Source organism: Petaurus breviceps, unplaced genomic scaffold (assembly GCF_028583685.1).
Source record: "Petaurus breviceps papuanus isolate PSGF00001 unplaced genomic scaffold, PetGlider_PUasm1.0 91133, whole genome shotgun sequence".
NCBI lineage: Eukaryota > Metazoa > Chordata > Mammalia > Diprotodontia > Petauridae > Petaurus > Petaurus breviceps.
The window spans coordinates 78,076,177-78,093,290 of NW_027187419.1; the positions used below are offsets into that span (position 1 = coordinate 78,076,177).

General features: G+C 34.6%; 1 protein-coding gene across 4 annotated transcripts in view; it reads left to right on the forward strand.

The window, feature by feature from the left end:
* Nucleotides 1-17,114, forward strand: part of GALNT13 (polypeptide N-acetylgalactosaminyltransferase 13) — an 812,973-nt gene that overhangs the window by 94,915 nt on the left and 700,944 nt on the right. For 3 of the 4 annotated variants that reach the window (XM_069080111.1, XM_069080110.1, XM_069080113.1), the window contains exon 2: nt 14,446-14,691. In XM_069080111.1, the coding sequence (XP_068936212.1) occupies nt 14,550-14,691 (142 nt within the window). In that variant the 5' untranslated portion in view covers nt 14,446-14,549. Of the gene's footprint in view, nt 1-14,445; nt 14,692-17,114 lie in introns of those variants that run through there. The other variant, XM_069080112.1, reaches the window with a different exon arrangement.

Sequence of the window (17,114 nt, forward strand, 5' to 3'; positions counted from 1 at the left end):
CTAAGAATTATCTACACAGAAATAAAAATTGAATCAAGTAAATTATTTGGTATAAAGATTGGAGTTTAATTTGAAGTAGCATTAGATTAAAAAATAAACTAAAAACCTGAAATCATAATGTATTTTAAGTTCCCATGGATATTTCCCAATCAGATATAAATATTTTTCTCAAAAATTATTTTTAAAAATATTGAGTTCAAAATTCTCTCCCTCCTTACCTCCCATTCTTACCTTATCCTTGAGAAACTAAGCAAATTTTTGTTGATTGTACATGTAAAACATTTCCATATTAGCTATGTTCCCCCAAAAACAACCCTACAAAAAGGTAAATATGCAAATAAAGATAGTAAAAAAGAAATGTTTCAATCTGCATTAAGAATTCATCAGTTCTCTCTCTGAAGGTATATAAATATTTTATAAATATTTTTTTTTGTCATGGGTCCTTTTTATCTTGGTTCATTGTCTTGATAAGAGTAGCTAAGTCTTTCACACCTGATCGTCTTTACAATGTTAATATTACTGTATATAATCTTCTGGTTCTGCTCACTTCACTTTGCATGAATTCATCATATGTCTTCCAAAGTTTTTTTTTTTGAAACTATCTTGCTTATAATTTCTTATACCACAGTAGTATCCCATAACAGTCATATGCCACAACTTGTTCAGTCATTCCCGAACTAATAGGCATCTTCGTGTTTTCCACTTATTTGCTAACATAACACAAAAAAGGTTGATTTAGATATATTCATACAAATAGATTCTTTTCCCTTTTCTTTGGACTCTTTGGGATACAGATCTAGTAGTAGCATTACTGGGTTAGAGGGTATATGCATTTTTTTTCGTCTTTTAGGCATAGTTTCAAATTGTTCTCCAGAATGCTCGGACTAGGTCAGAACTCCATTAATAGGGCATAAGTATCCCAATTTTTCCACAGATCCTCTACAATTTGTCATTTTGATTTTATGTCAAGTTAGACAATCTGATAGGTATGAGTGGGAATCTTAGAGTTGTTCTAATGTGTATGTCTCTAATCAGTGGTGATTTAGAGCACTTTTTCATCTTAGTATTGCTAGCTTTAATTTCTTTTTCTGAAAAGTGCTTTTTCACATTCCTGACAATTAACTGTTTGGGGAATGCGGAGTTTATTGAATGGGGAGACTTTAGAACTTTGACTTTTTTACCTATATATTTGATAAATGAAGCCTTTATCAGAGAAAGTTGGTGGAAATTCCTTCCTTCTTGCCCCAGTTTCTTGAATTCCTTTAGTTTGGGCTGCATTTGTTTTGATGGTGCAAAAAGCTTTTTAATTTCATGTAATCAAAATAATCTGTTTCCTGTAATTTCCTCTATCTCTTGTTTAGTAATAAACTCTTTCTTTATCCATATATCTGATAGCTACATTCTCCATGCTCCCCTAAATAATTTATGATATCACTCTTTATGTCTAAATCTTTCATCCATTTTGACCTATTACTGGTATACATTGCAAGGTGTTGGTTTATGCCTATTTTTTTTTTTAATTCAGACTGCTTTCCAGTTTTCTTAACAATTTTTTTTTAAATGCCAAGTTCTTATACCCAAAGCTTGGATCATATTAGGTTTATAAAACAATAGATTGCTATGTTATTTACTAATATGCATTATTAAACTTATCTATTACACTCATCCACCAGTTTCAGATTGTTGATAATTGCCACTTTGTAATGTAGTTTGAAATCTGAAAATTCTAGGCTGCCTTTCCTAACATTTTTTTTCATTGATTCATTTGATATTCTTGACCTTTTTTTCTTCCAGATGATTTTTTGGTTATTATTTTTCTAGCTCTATTAATAATACTTTGGTAGTTTGGTTGTTATGAAATCAAATAAATAAATTAAACTGGGTAGAATTTTCATTTTTATCATATATTCTTAGTCTACTCATGTACATTAATATTTCTCCAATCATTTAAATTTGTCTTTATTTGTGACAAATATTCTGTAACTGTATTCATATAATCCCAGGGATCATCTTGACAGGTAGACTCCTAAGTGTTTTATATTGTCTGAAGTTATTTTGAATGAGATTTATCTTTCTATGTCTTGTTGAAGGGTTTTGTTGGTAGTATATAGAAATGTTGATAATTTATGCGGGTTAATTTTATATACTGCAACTTTGCTGAAGCTAATTTCTTAAACTACTCTTAAATTGATCCTCAGGGCAGCTAGGGTATGCAATGAATAGAGCTCCAGCACTGGAGTCAGGAGGACCTGAATTCAAATCCAACCTCAGACACTTAACACAAAAACTAGCCATGTGATTGGGCAAGTCACTTAATCCCAATTGCCCTACCTTCCCCACTCAAAAAAGAAAAAAAAATGGTTCTCTATGAGTTTCAAAGTACACCATATTATTATCTATGAAGAGGGATAGTTTTGTTTCCTATTTGCTTTTTTTTATTTTTTCAATTTCTTTTCTTATTGCTATAGCTAGCATTTCTAGTACAACATTGACAAATAGTAATGCAAAGGAGCATTGCTACTTTGTCCCTGATTTATAAGGAAGGGTTTTAGCTTATGCCCATTACAAATAATATTTGCTCATGTTTTTAGGTAGATACTATCTAGCCTCATTTATTCCTATCCTTTCTAGAGTCTTTCAGAAGAATGGGTCTTACATTGTGTCAAAGAATTTTTCTTCAACTATTCAGATAATCTGATGAATTTTATTGGTTCTGTTATTGATATGGTCAATTATGCTAATAGTTTTACTAATATTGAATCATCCATGAATTGTTGGGATGAGTCTTACCTGGTCATAGTGTATGTCCTTTGTGATATTTTGCTGTAAACTCTTTGCTAGTATTTTATTTAAAATTTTTTTTTTCCATCAATGTTCATTAAGAAAATTGGTTTATGGTTTTCTTTGTCTGTTTTTGTTCTTTCTGGTTTAGGTATCAAAACCATATTTGTGTCATAAAAGGAATTTGGAAGGATTCCTTCTTTACCTATTTTCTTTTCAAATAGTTTATATGTTATTGGAATTAACTATTCCTTAAGTGTTTGGTAGACTTCACTTTTGAATCCCTTGGTTCTCAGGATTTTTTCTTAGGGAGCTCATTGAATCCTTTTTCAATTTATTTTTCTAAGGCTGGTTATTTAAAACTTTGTATCTACTATTAATCTGTCCAGTTTACATTTTTGTATACATTTGTCCATTTCACTTAGATTATCAGTTTTACTGGGATATACTTGGTCAAAATTACTCATTATTAGGAGTAATTTTATTTTTTATTATTTATTTATTTAGTAAATATTTATTATTATTTATTTAATTAGTAAAATTCCTTTAATTTGATTCTCCTTGATCGTGAATTCACCTTTTTTGATGCTATTTGTTTCCTTTTTAAAATCAAAATAACCAATTTTTAAAATCTATTTTGTTTTTCACCATATGAGATCCTAGCTTTATTTATCAGCTGTGATATTTACTTGAAATTGTATTAATCGCCTTTGATTTCAGGATTTCTCTTTTGGTTTTAAATGACAGATTTTTAGTTTCTTCTTTTTCTAGTGTTTTTAAAAGTTCCACGAGAAAATGATTGATCTGCTCTTTCTCTCTTTTATTAATTTACACATTTAAATATATACATATTCCACTAAATACTTCTTTCTCTGTATTCCACAAGTTTCAGATGGTTGTTATTTTCTTTAATGAAATTATTCATTGTTTCTATGATTTGTTCTTTCACCCACATGTTCTTTACATTCTTTCATTTCCAATTAACTTCTAATCTATGCTTTCATAGCTCCTTATTATAACTATTTTTATTGCATTATGATAAAAAATGGGTAACATTTCTGCTTTTCTGCATTTGGTTGTGAGGATTTTATGCCTTAATTCAAGGTCAATTTTTGTGAAGGTGTCATATACGCCTGAGAAAAAGGTATATTCCTTTATATTCCCAGTCAGATTTCTTCAAATTTATATCACATCTAAATTTTCCAGGATTCTACTCATCTCTTTGACTTTTTTATTATTTATTTTATGGTGAAATTTGTCTAGCTTTGAGGGAAGAAAGTTGAAGTCTACCACTAGTATTGTTGTCTTTTATTTTTTTTTCAAATGCTTTATTAACTTCTGGTTTACTTCATTAATTTCTGCCAGATTTTGGGTTACAAATTTTTTCCCTGTTATTCCCCTACCCACCTCCCAAAAGTGCAGTCCCCCAGGATATCCCCTCTTATTATTTCCCAATTCCATATAAAATAGTATTAATGATAGTATGTGTGTATATATATATATATACATATATACATACATATATATATGTATATATATAAACATTTGGTTTTAAAACTTTGAATTCCAGATTCATTCTCTTCCTTCCTTGTCATCCACCCTTACTGGGAAGATAAGCAATTCAAAATAGGTTGTACATATGTAGCTAATGAAAAACATTACCATAGTAGATATATTGTAGAAGACTGATTATATTTCCCTCCCTGCTATCCCACATCCCACTTATTCTATTCTCTATTTTGATCCTATCCCTTTTCAAAAGTGGGTGCTTCCAACTTCCCTCCCCCACAGCCTGCCCTCCCTTCCACCATCCCCCATCTCATCCCCTTCCCCCCTACTCTCCTGTAGGGTGAGATACCCTATTTAGTGTGCATGACATTCCCTCCATGAGCCAAATTCAATGAGAATAAGGTTGACCCATTCCCTTATGCTTACCGGTTCTTCCCCTCCATTTTACCCATTTTCCCTTGCCTATTCTATATGAGATAGTTTGCCCCATTCTGTCTCTCCTCATCTCCTCTCATTATATTCCACTCTCATCTCTTAATTTCACCTTTTAAGTATCATCCCTTCCTATCAAATTGGTCCTCTGCCCTCTATCTATGTATACGTGTAAACATATATATACACAGTCACATATTCATATGCCTATATACTCTCCGATAAAGACTATCTATCTATCTATCTATCTATCTATCTATCTATCTATCTATCTATCTATCTATCTATCTATCTATTCCCTTCAACTATTTTCATGCTGAGAAATGTTTCATCAGTTATAATTATCATTTTTCCATGTGTGAATGTAAATAATTCAACTATGATAACTTCTTTTTTATTTCTTTTCCCTGTTTACCTTCTCATGCTTCTCTTGCTCCTTGTACCTGAATATCAGATTTTCTATTCAACTCTGGTTTTTTCTTCTTGAATGCTTGAAAGTCCTCTTTTCCACTGAATGGCCATATTTCCCCTGAAACATGATACTTAGTTTGCTGGGTAGGTGATTCTTTGTTTTTATACCACCTCCTTTGACCTCTGGAATATTATATTCCAGGCCCTTCGATCCCTCAGTGTAGAAGCTGCCAGATCCTGGGTTATCCTGATCGTGTTTCCACAATATTCAAAATGTTTCTTCCTGGCTGCTTGTAATATTCTCTTCTTGATCTGGAAATTCCGGAACTTGGCTATAATATTCCTAGGAGTTTACTTTTTGGGATCTTTTTTAGGTGATTGGTGGATTCTTTCAACCTCTATTTTGCCTTCTGGTTCTAAACCATCTGGGCAATTTTCCTTGAGAGTTTCTTGGAGGATGATTTCTAGGCTCTTCCTTTGATCATGGCTTTCAGGTAGTCCAATAATTTTTAAATTATCTCTCTTGGATCTATTTTCCATATCAGTGTTTTTTCTAATGAGGTATTTCACATTGTCTTCTATTCTTTCATTTGTTTGGATCTGTTTAACAGCATCTTGATTTCTCATAATGTCATTAGCTTCCATTTGCTCCAATCTAATTATGAAGGAGTGATCCTCCTCAGTGGGCTTTTGAGATTCTTTTTTCCATCTGGCAAATTTGGCTTTTTAAGACATTCTTCTCCTCATTGCCTTTTTGAGCCTCTTTTGCCATTTGAGTCAGTCTGTTTTTTAAGGTATTATTTTTCTCAGTCAGTCTATTGACTCTCATTTCATAATTTTCTTGCATTGTTCTCATTTCTCTTCCCAATTTTTCCTCCACTCTCTTATCTCCTTCTTAAGGTCTTCCATGGCCATAAACAACTCGTATTTTCCTTTGAAGCTTTTGGTGCAGGAGTTCTGACTTCACTGTCTTCCTCCTGTTCCATGCTTTGATACTTTTTGTCCCCTAAATAGTAGTCTAATGTAGTATTCTTCTGTTTGCTTTGCTTCCTTTGCCTGGTCATGTTGCCACTCAATTACCTGACTTTTGGACTTTTTGCCACAGTAGGTCTCTGCCACCAGACAGGGGATCTTCCATCCCAAATACTGAGGTTTTCTCAGCTGCCAGAGATACTAATTGGGTGTCCTCTCTGAAGCCTCCACATGCTCAGGCAAGCTGGTCATACACCCCAGGACCTCCACGTTAGACTGCAATCCAGATCCAAGCAGATTCAAGCAAGAGTGATTACCCCTCAGACTGCTCCCTTCATCCCCCTACAGTCTGCAGGTCAGGAGCTGAAGCTGCAACGTGGTGCCAGCTGGCGTCTCAGCGGCTTCTCGTCCTTGGGGCAAAATCCAATGTTCTCCTAACTACTGGTCCCAAAGTCCACACTGCACTGACCTCTCACTTTGTCCTCAGCATCTATGTGTTGATAATTCTGGAAATGTTCACAACTGCTGGTGATTGGGAGTCCCTCCAGCCAGTGGTTGTTCAGGCCTGCTGTGGGTCTAAAACCTGTGGCTCAGGCAGGCCTGGGCTTGGCTCCCAGAGTGCTGTGCTGGTCGATTCCTGCCAGCATTATGGGCTATCCTCAGTGGGAGGTTAGCTTCTCTGTGTCATTTTGTGGGTTCTGTAGCTCCAAAGTTTGTTCAGGGTCCTCTTTTATATGAATTGGGGAAGGTGGAAGTTCTGTTTCATTTTCCATTTAATTTTCCTTTAAGAATTTAGAAGGAAATTTGCTATGAAATTTGGGGCACAGGTTTTTAACATTAATATCATTTCATTATCTATGGTTCTTTTAAGCAAGATGTTGTTCCCCTGCTCATCCCTTTTTATTAGGTCTGTTTTTGCTTTTGCTTTGTCTGAGATGATTGCTCCCTGTTCCTTTTTTTACGTCAGCTGAAACATAACAGATTCTGTTCAAGCTTCTCATTTTAACTCAGTGTATTTCTCTCTGTTTCAAGTGTCTTTCTTGTAAACAACATATTGTTGGATTCCAATTTCTAATCTGTTCTGCTTGTTGCTTTTATTTTATGGGTGAATTCATCTCATTCATATTGATAGTTATAATTACTAACTGTGCATTTCTCTACACCTATTTTCTTCTATTTGTCCTTTCTCTCTTTTTATCCTATCCCTCTTCTAAACTCTTTTTTGCTCCTGACCCCTGCCTTCCTTTATCTGCCCTCCATTTTATCTTCTGCATTTCTCTTATCTCTTTCCCCTTCTACTTCCTTGTTGGTAAGACAATTACACACACACACACACACTTACACACATGTGTGTATACACACATATCTATATATACATATACATAAATACACAGTGAGTTTCAAGCATTGTCACCTGCCCCCCAACATTTTCCTTCCATTGTAAATCATCTTCCTTGTGTTCTCCTCCATTTAAAAAAAGAAAAGTTATCATGAGATAATTAACTTTCTCCTGCAAGTTTCTTTTAGGTACAATTCTTCTAACAGCCTTAATAATGATAAAGTTTTTACAAGATTCATACATTGTATTCTGATATAGAAATGTAAAAGTTTAATCTTATTCTTATGCCCACCCTACATAATTTTCCTTGGGGATCTCATACATATCTAATACATATGTGTGTGTATATCCATAAATCTATTGATATATATACACATATGTATGTGAATGTATATATACAGACATACATATCACATATATATGTGTATGCACACACATATGTATGTGATCCCCAAGGAAAATGCTGTGGGGTGGGCATAAGGATATGGTTAAACTTTTACATTTTATGCGTATATTTTACATTATGTACATATTATATATATATATATGTGTGTGTGTGTGTATGTATATAGATAGAAATACATGCATATATATGTATGTTTGTGTATATATGTATATGATATTTTTCCCAGTATTTCCCTTTTCTTCCTCCTTCCCTCATTGCATTCCTCTTTCTTGCCTATGCATTGTTTTATATCATCCCAATATAATAAACTCTCTTCTACTTAATTTTTTTTAAGTAGACTCCTTCTATCTTGGGCTGGCTAGGTGGCACAGTGAATAGAGCACAAGCCCTGGAATCAGGAGGACCTGAGATCAAATCAGGCCTCAGACACTTAACACTTACTACCCATGTGGCCTTGGGCAGGTCACTTAACCCCAATTGCCCTGCCCTCCCCCCTCCAAAAAAAAGCAAAAAAAAAAAAAAAGAATTCTTCTATCTGCCAAGTAATGATAGCATTCTTAGAAAATACAAATATTAAATTCTCATAAAGGTCAACAGTTTAACCTTATTGAATCCCTTCTAATTTATCTATCATGTGTCCCTTTTTATAATTCTCTTGAGTCACATTTTAAATTCAAATTTTTTTATTCACTTCTGGTGTTTTCATCAGAAATGCTTGAAAGTCCTCTGATTCCTCAACTATCCATTCCACTTCTCCAAAGAATTATGCTCATTTTTAATGGGTACGTTATTCTTGGTTATAATCCCAGCTCCTTTGCCTCCCAGAATATCATATTCCAAGTCTTCTACTCTTTTTAGGTGATACCAGCTGCATCTTATGTAATCCAGACTGTTATGCAATGATATTTTAATTGTCTCTTTCTGACTGCTTGTAATGTTTTCTCCTTGACCTGAGAACTCTAGAGTTTTGCAATAATATTTTTTTGGAGGGGAAAAGGCAGGACAATTGGGGTCAAGTGACTTGTTCAAGTTCACATGGCTAGTAAGTGTTAAGTGTCTGAGGCACGATTTGATCTCAGGTCCTCCTGATTCCAGGGCTGGTGTCCTATTTACTGTGCCTCCTAGCCACCCCTGCAATAATATTTCTGGGAGTTTTTGTCTGGGATCTCTTTCAGGAGGTGATTGGTAGATTCTTTCAACTTTTATTGTACTCTCTGATTCTAGCATTTCAGGTCAGTCTAACTTGATAATTTCTTGAAATATGATGTTTGTATCTTTTTGGGCATGGTTTTCAGGTAGTTGAATAATAATTAAATTATCATTCCTCAATCTATTTTCCAGTTCTTTCATTTTTCCAATGGGACATTTTACAATTTCTTTTATTTTTTCATTCTTTTAATTTTACATTTTTGGGTTTTTTTTTTTTTAGGTTTTGTACAATTATTATCTTCCTGTTGCCCAATTCTAATTTTAAGTAATTTTTTTTCTTCATTGAGGTCTTTTCCCATTTGGTCATTTCTGCTTTTTTAAGAAATTATATTCATCAGTTAAATTTAATACCTTTCTTTCCATTTGACCAATTCTTTTTAAGGGGTTATTTTCTTCAGTATTTTATTCCTCTTTTACCAAGCTGTTAATTTACTTTTCATAATTTCCTTTCCTTACCTTTATTTCTTTACCTAACTCCTCCCCTCATCTCACACCTCTTTTAATTGACTTTGAAAATCTTTTTTGTACTCTTCCAGGAGTTCTTATTGGTCTTATTTCCATTAAACAGTTTATTTTGAGGTTTTGATAGAACCTGTTTTGATTTCATTGTCTTTTGAGTTTGTATCTTGAATTTCTCTGTCACCATAGTAGATTTTTATGTTGACATTATTTTATTCTATTTTCTTTTTTTTTATTGTTGCTGTTACTATTTGCTTATTTTTTCAACCAATTTCTCAATTTTGAACTTTATGTTAATGTTGGGCTCTGTTCCCAGCAAGGGGCAGAAAGGGCTCTCTCTCCCACTTTCAGGCATTTTCACACTTCTATTTCTAAAGCTAGTTCTCAGGATTTGGAAGTTTTTTATGCTTCCAAGGTCGTGTGACCTGGGGAGAGATGTGGACATTTTTCTCTTGGTTTACTCTCTGATCCTTCCCCAGGAGGGATCCCTTGGGATTGCAATGAGTTTTGCTCCTTAGAATCCCTTCTCCCTTTGGATCAAAAATGGTGCTATTACTCTGATCCCTTAGACTTCAAAGTGACACTGCCTCTCAGAAATTCTTTTTCTTAATTAAATTTTATATTTATTCTTAGTTTACACCATTCATTTCCCCATGATTTGAGTTACCAATTTTCTCCCCATCTTTCCCCCTACCCGCCACCCCAACACAGTGATCCCACTGTATACACCCACTCCCAATCTGCTCTCACCTATATCCTCCCCCATTCCCCTTGTGAGTTTCCAGTAGGGCAAGATAGATCTCAATACGCCAGTGCCTGTATATCTTATTTCCCAGTTGCATGTAAAAAAAAAAAATAATAATAATATTTTTTACACATTTGATTTTAAAACTTTGAATTCCAGATTCTTTCCCTTCCTCCCTTGTCACCCACCTTTACTGGGAATATAAGCAATTCAATATATGTTGTACATGTGTAGCTATACAAAACAATTTCCATAGTGAGCATATTATGAAAGACTGACTATATTTCCCTCTGACCTATTCTGATCCCCACTTGTTCTGTTCTCTGCTTTGACCCTGTCCCTTTTCAAAAGTATGTGCTTCTAACAAACCTTCCCCCCAATCTGTCCTCCCCTCCATCATCCCCGCTCTCAACTCCTTCCTCTCTAATTCTCCTATAGGGTGAGATACCGTATTTAGTGTGTATGTCATCCCCTCAGTAAGCCAAATTCAATGAGAGTATGGTTGACCCATTCCCTTTTGGCTTCCGGTTCTTCCCCTCCCAGTTTTCCTTTGTCTCTTCTATATGAGATAGTTTACCCCATTCTGTCTTTCCCCATCTCTTCTCATTATATTCCTCTCTCACCTCTCTATTTCACCTTTTAAGTATCATCCCTTCCTATTCAATTGATCCTGTGCCCTCTGTCTATGTATACCTGTACACATATATACACACACTCACATATGTATTCATATACCCATATACCCTCCTATATAGACATATATATATATATATATATATATATATGTGTGTGTGTGTGTGTGTGTGTGTGTGTGTGTGTATGTATACATATATAAATACATTTATATTTCCTTTAACTATCCTCATAATGAGAAAAGTTTCATAAGTTAAAATTATCATTTTTCCATGTAGGAATATAAGCAGTTCAACTTTGATAAGTTCATTATGATTTATTTTCCCTGTTTACCTGCTCATGCTTCTCCTGCCCCTTGTATCTGAATGTCAAATTTTCTCTTCAACTCTGTTTTTTTTTTTTCATCAAGAAAGCTTGAAAGTCTTCTATTCCATTGAATGAACATATTTCCCTCTGAAACATGATACTCAGTTTTGCTAGGTAGGTGATTCTTCATTTTAATCCCAGACTCTTTGAACTCTGGAATATCATATTAAAAGCCCTTTGATCCCTCAGTGTAGAAGCTGCCAGATCCTGTGTTATCCTGATTGTGTTTCCACAATATTCAATTTGTTTCTTCTTGGCTGCTTATAATATTTTCTCCTTGATCTGTGAACTACAGAACCTGGCTATAATATGCCTATGAGGTTTTTTTTGGTATCTTTCTCAAGAGGTTAATGGTAAATTTTTTCACACTCTATTTTGCCCTCTGGTTCTAAAATATCAAGACAATTTTTCCTTGATAATTCTTTATGGATGATTTCTAGGCTCTTTTTTTTTTTATCATGGCTTTCAGGTAGTTGAATAATTTTTGAAGGATCTCTCCTGGATGTGTTTTCTAGGTCAGTAGTTTTTTCAATGAGATATTTAACATTGCCTTCTATTTTTTCATTTCTTTGAATCCGTTTAATAGTATCTTGATTTCTTATAATGTCATTAGCTTCCATTTGCTCCAATTTAATTCTAAAGGAATTATTCTCTTCAGTGATCTTTTGAGATTCTTTTTCCATTTGGCAAACTTGGTTTTTTAAGACATTCTTCTCCTCATTGACTCTTTGAGCCTCTTTTGCCATTTGAGTTAGTCTATTTTTTAAGGTGTGATTTTCTTCAATCAGATTGCTGACTCACTTTTCTTGATTTTCTTGCATAATTCTCATTTCTCTTCCCAATTTTTCCTCTACTTCTCTTATTTGGTTCAAAATCCTTCTTAAGGTTCTCTAAGGCTTGTAACCAGTTCATATTTTTCTTGGAAGTTTTTGGTGCAGAAGTTCTGACTTCATTGTCTTCCTCCTGTTACATGCTTTGATCCTTTTTGTCCCCCAAATAGGAGTCTAAAGTAAGATTTCTCTGCTTGCGTTGCTTCCTTTGCTTGTTCATTTTGCCTCTCAATTTCTGGACTTTTGATCTTTTTGCCACAGTAGAACTCTGCTTCCAGAGAGGAGAGCTTTGTCCCAAATTGCTGGGGTTTTCATAGCTGCTGGAACTATTAGTTGGGCGCCCTCTCTGAAGCCTCCACAGGCTCTGGCACGTTGTTACACACCCCAAGACCTCAACCAAAGACAGCAATCCAGATCCAAGGAGGTTAAATCAAGAGCCATTACCCCTTTGAATAGTTGCTTGGTGCCCCTACAATCTGTAGGCCAGGAAGCTCTGAAGCAGCCACAGGGAAGTGGCTGCCTGGCCGTTGTGCCTCAGCAACTTCTCCCTCTGGGGTCAGGGGCTAGACTACACTCTCAGTCCCAATGTTCACAAAATCCATACTGACTTTTTACTTTGCCTTTGGCATTTATGGGCTGATAATTTTGGAAACCACCACAGCTGCTTGTGATCCACTCTCCCCAAGTCCCTCTAGCCACTGCTGGTCAGGGGCTGCCCTGATGCTAAAACCACAGGGGCTCATGCAGGGTTGGGCTCTGCTCTCCAAAGGCTATGATGGACCCTTCCTGCTGGAGATTTGTTTCCTCAGCAGGAGATTTGTTTCTCTCTGTCACTTTGTGGGTTCTGTAGTTCTAAAGTTTGTTTATAGTCATATTTTATAGGTATTTGAGGTGGTTATTGGGTGAGCTGAGGGAGTTTTCCTATTTCTGTTCTGCCATCTTGGCTCCCCCACCCTCTCAGAATTTCTACTCTCATTTGACTGAAACTACTCCTCTCTGCCCTAGAACTATGACCCAGAAGTGGGTATAGGCAATAGAATTGCTAAACAACATCTGGTCTTAAGTCCAGTGCTAGCACTGCGAATACCCTGTAATTTTTTTTTTTTCTGAACAGTTGTGATGCCCCTTTTTTGTCTTTGCAGGAGAGCTCCTGAAACTGTTGCTACTTCTGTGTCTACCATCTTGTCCCATCATTGAACTTTTGTTGACTTTGCCACTCTTACATTTGATTTGAATCTTTATTTTAAAATTATCTGGAGGGGAATATTTGGAGGCCTCAGTTGGGTGCTGTCCCTACACTACCATCTTGATTATGCCCCTGGAAGTCCCCCAAATCATAACTTAAAAAGAAATGATGGCATACATTTGAAACTCTAGATGTTACAACATTCTTCATCAATGATAGCAACTTGTTTGCAGGTTATAGCAGAATAGAATTTCATAATACATTCTTATGTACTTTGTTAACTGTCATTCTCCTGCAAAGTTTTCTGAAATGTGTACTAGAATAGATAGGCTGTGAAGCTTTTGTGTTGCTATATGATAAGTCACCTGCCATTCATTCAAAGCCTGGGTATTAAAGATGTTATACCTCATGAAATTGAAACTTAATATTTCTATTCTGAGACAAAGATTTGTGAAATCTCTCTACTATCCTTATATTTTAACTTTTTTGTTATATCTTTTAACAAATATGGTACATATCTACCTTGTACAATAAATTTGCAAAATGATAGTGCTATGATTGGGTTTTAATTTTCTGAGTCATTCTGAGTACTTATTCATGTCATTTTTTTAACTAAAGTCATTCTGATTGCACATTTGAACACACACACACACACACACACACACATACCCGTCTCACATTTCGGTTAAAAAAAAATTGAACGTTTTCAAAAATATATTATGTTTATTTTAGCAAATAGGAGTCCATGTCATAAAAGGAACATAAGGTAATTGGGATTACTCTCCATTATTGTGTTGTGCCTCTACCACCAAACCAGAATTAAAAAAAAATCTCATGTCAGCTACTATGAACATTTTATTTACAGCCAATTGTAGTTTTGTTAATTATATTTAAAAGATCAAGAAATAGAAAGAGATAATTCAAATGAATTGACTATATTCACAGCTGTATAGAAATAAATTTAGAATCAGATGTTAGAAATTCAGATTTCTAGGCTACTTGTAAATCTCATTTAGTTGGATTCTTGATTTCATATTTAAAAGTCTGCTGCCTTTTTGTACTGAAACATTTATGGACCTCGATTATGTGACTATTTTGCCACCTAAAAAAATGCACAACAAAATAAAAATGAGTTTACAGTAAATCAAATTTCTCTTTTCATTACAGTGGGATGCCCCTGCTTTCATGCTGGATCTTTATCTCTGTGGCTTGGATTCAACATAGCAGCAGCTGCCCTTATTTTGTGTGTTAACTAGAAATCAAGGAGCACCATGAGGAGATTTGTTTACTGCAAGGTGGCTTTAGCCACTTCCCTAATGTGGGTTCTTGTCGATGTCTTTTTGCTCCAATACTTTAGTGAATGCAACAAATGTGATGACAAGAAAGAGAGGTACCTGCTGCCTGCATTGAGGGGTAAGTATTCTAAATATGAAATTCTTTTCAATTAGAAAGCAGTGACTACTAATGTAAGATCCAACTCCCTAAAATGGTGCCAACTTAGGAAGAAACAGCATTACAAGAAAAACTCAATAATTCAAATTAAGTCATTTCTTTATCTTATTGTCACAAAGTAACAGAATACCCTTTTCCACACCTCACATTTTTTTAGGTCTCATTTTCCTAATATGGGAACATAAGGAGATAAAATGAGACAATGCTTAAAATCTCTTGGAGATCTAGATTTTTTTAAATTAAAGTATGAATTTCTGAAATGTTTTAATTATATAATCATTTGAAAGATATAATTTCTAATATGTCAAAGATTATAAAATAACCATATTTTTAGTAGAACAATAAGATGACTTCTCCAAGGGACCTGCTTTAATGACTAAAATTATATGAAACTATGTATTTGTTAAATACAGAAATAGGGGTGATTAGCAATAAAGGAATGAAGTTTGTTTACCATCACAGATTCTAGCCCTCTCTTTCATGTGTTTTATTAATGTTTGATATTTCAATAATTGTAACAATGTTTGTGAAATATACTTAATAAATAGGTTTTGCAGAAGTAGTTAATGATGCTTCGCATTCCAATTGAATGATTTAAACATACTCCTTGAAACCATCTGTACATTTTTAATTGGCTTTGAAAACACTGTACTTCATAGATAACACAAGGTTTACTTTTCAAGTTTTGTCCAAAAGGGAAGTAATTATAACTATCAAATAAGTAGCATCATTATTTTAAAAACTATTATAAATTATTTATCCTTTTGATAAATTGTTTTAATTTCTAAGGTTGTTTACTAATTAAAATGTTCTTCAAATTAAAACTGGATCTATATACTTTAGATATGTGAACATTACCAACGTTTGTGGGACATTAATTTCCTTAGATCCTTCAATGGTTCATTGATTCATTGTGCTTGTGTCTGTGTGTATGCACACAGATATGCATACACATACATACATGTACAACACACATATATAAATATACACATAACATGTATGTATGTATGTATATGTGTATCACAAAATCCCAGAATTTTCTTGTTGGAAGAAATTGGATTATCAATCTAGTTCAATCCATACTTTTAAAAGAATCCCTAAGAAATGTTTTTTACACCTACTGCTTTATGATTTCCAATGTATTTCCTTCCCAATTTTTTCTGAGCCACCTTTGCAATTCTCTAATTGTTAGACTGTCATCAAGACTGAGTTTGCTTCTTTTTTGTTTTGTTTTGAATTCAGTTCACCTGATACTGTTCTCTGAGGTCAAATAGAGCAAGTCTAATTCTTCTCCTGTATCACATCCCTCCAATTGCTATCTATGTTAACGCAGCTATTTTGAGCCTTTAAGTCATCTCTAGGATACCCATCACTAGTTGCTTCAGCTCATTCTCATGCATCATGGACTAGTGCACTCCACAATCCTTCCTCATTGAAAAATCGATCAACTTGTTAGCATCTTTTAGAAGCTGTAGTGCCCAGAAGTGAATATAATACTCAAAATGTTGTCTGACTAGGAGAAAATATTCAAAGGTTATCATCAACTTACTCTTAGAAACCCTGTGTCTATTAATGCAATCCAATATGTAGTGGCTTTTGAATCCTCACTCATCTAGTAGTGATTTCTTCCATTTTTTGTCATTTATATATTTGGAAAGCATGCCATCTGTGCCTTTCTCAAAGTCTGATAAAAATATTAAATGGGGGTGGCCAGGTGGTGCAGTGAGTAAGAGCACCAGCCCTGGTGTCAGGAGACCCGGGATCAGTTCCGGCCTCAGATACTTGTTACCCACACAAAATAACTGGTCGTGTAACCTTGAGCAAGTTACTTAACCCCAATTGCTTTTAAAAACATATTAAATGACAAAAGACTAAACACAAGATCTGTGACACCTTAAGACTTCTTGTGAAGTTGACATACTACCCTTTAATGTAGTACTTTTTAAATCTTGTCTTTCAGCCAGTTCTGAATCCATTTAAATGTACTATTATTTAGATAACATTTCTTCATAACTTATGCAACAACGTTTTGCAGTACATTACAAATTCTTTGCAGAAATCTAAGTAAATTAATCTACAATACCATACTGGTCTATTAACTTAGTAATCTTATGGCAGTGGGAAGGGAGCTGTTCTCATCACTGCTGTGGTCTGCCAGATTCAAGATGCTGAACAGTGATAGAGAAATGACTGAGCCCAGGGAAGAATTGTCAAGGGGGTTTCTTGGTCACCTCCTTTTTTCCTTTTTCTTAAGAAGAGAAAATTCTTTGGTAAATTTTAAGTGAATTTGCACCATGCTGAATCTCCATTCCCTTGTGTCACAGACTCATCCAGTGTCTTTCCTTTCCTTTCCTTTCCTTTCCTTTCCTTTCCTTTCCTTTCCT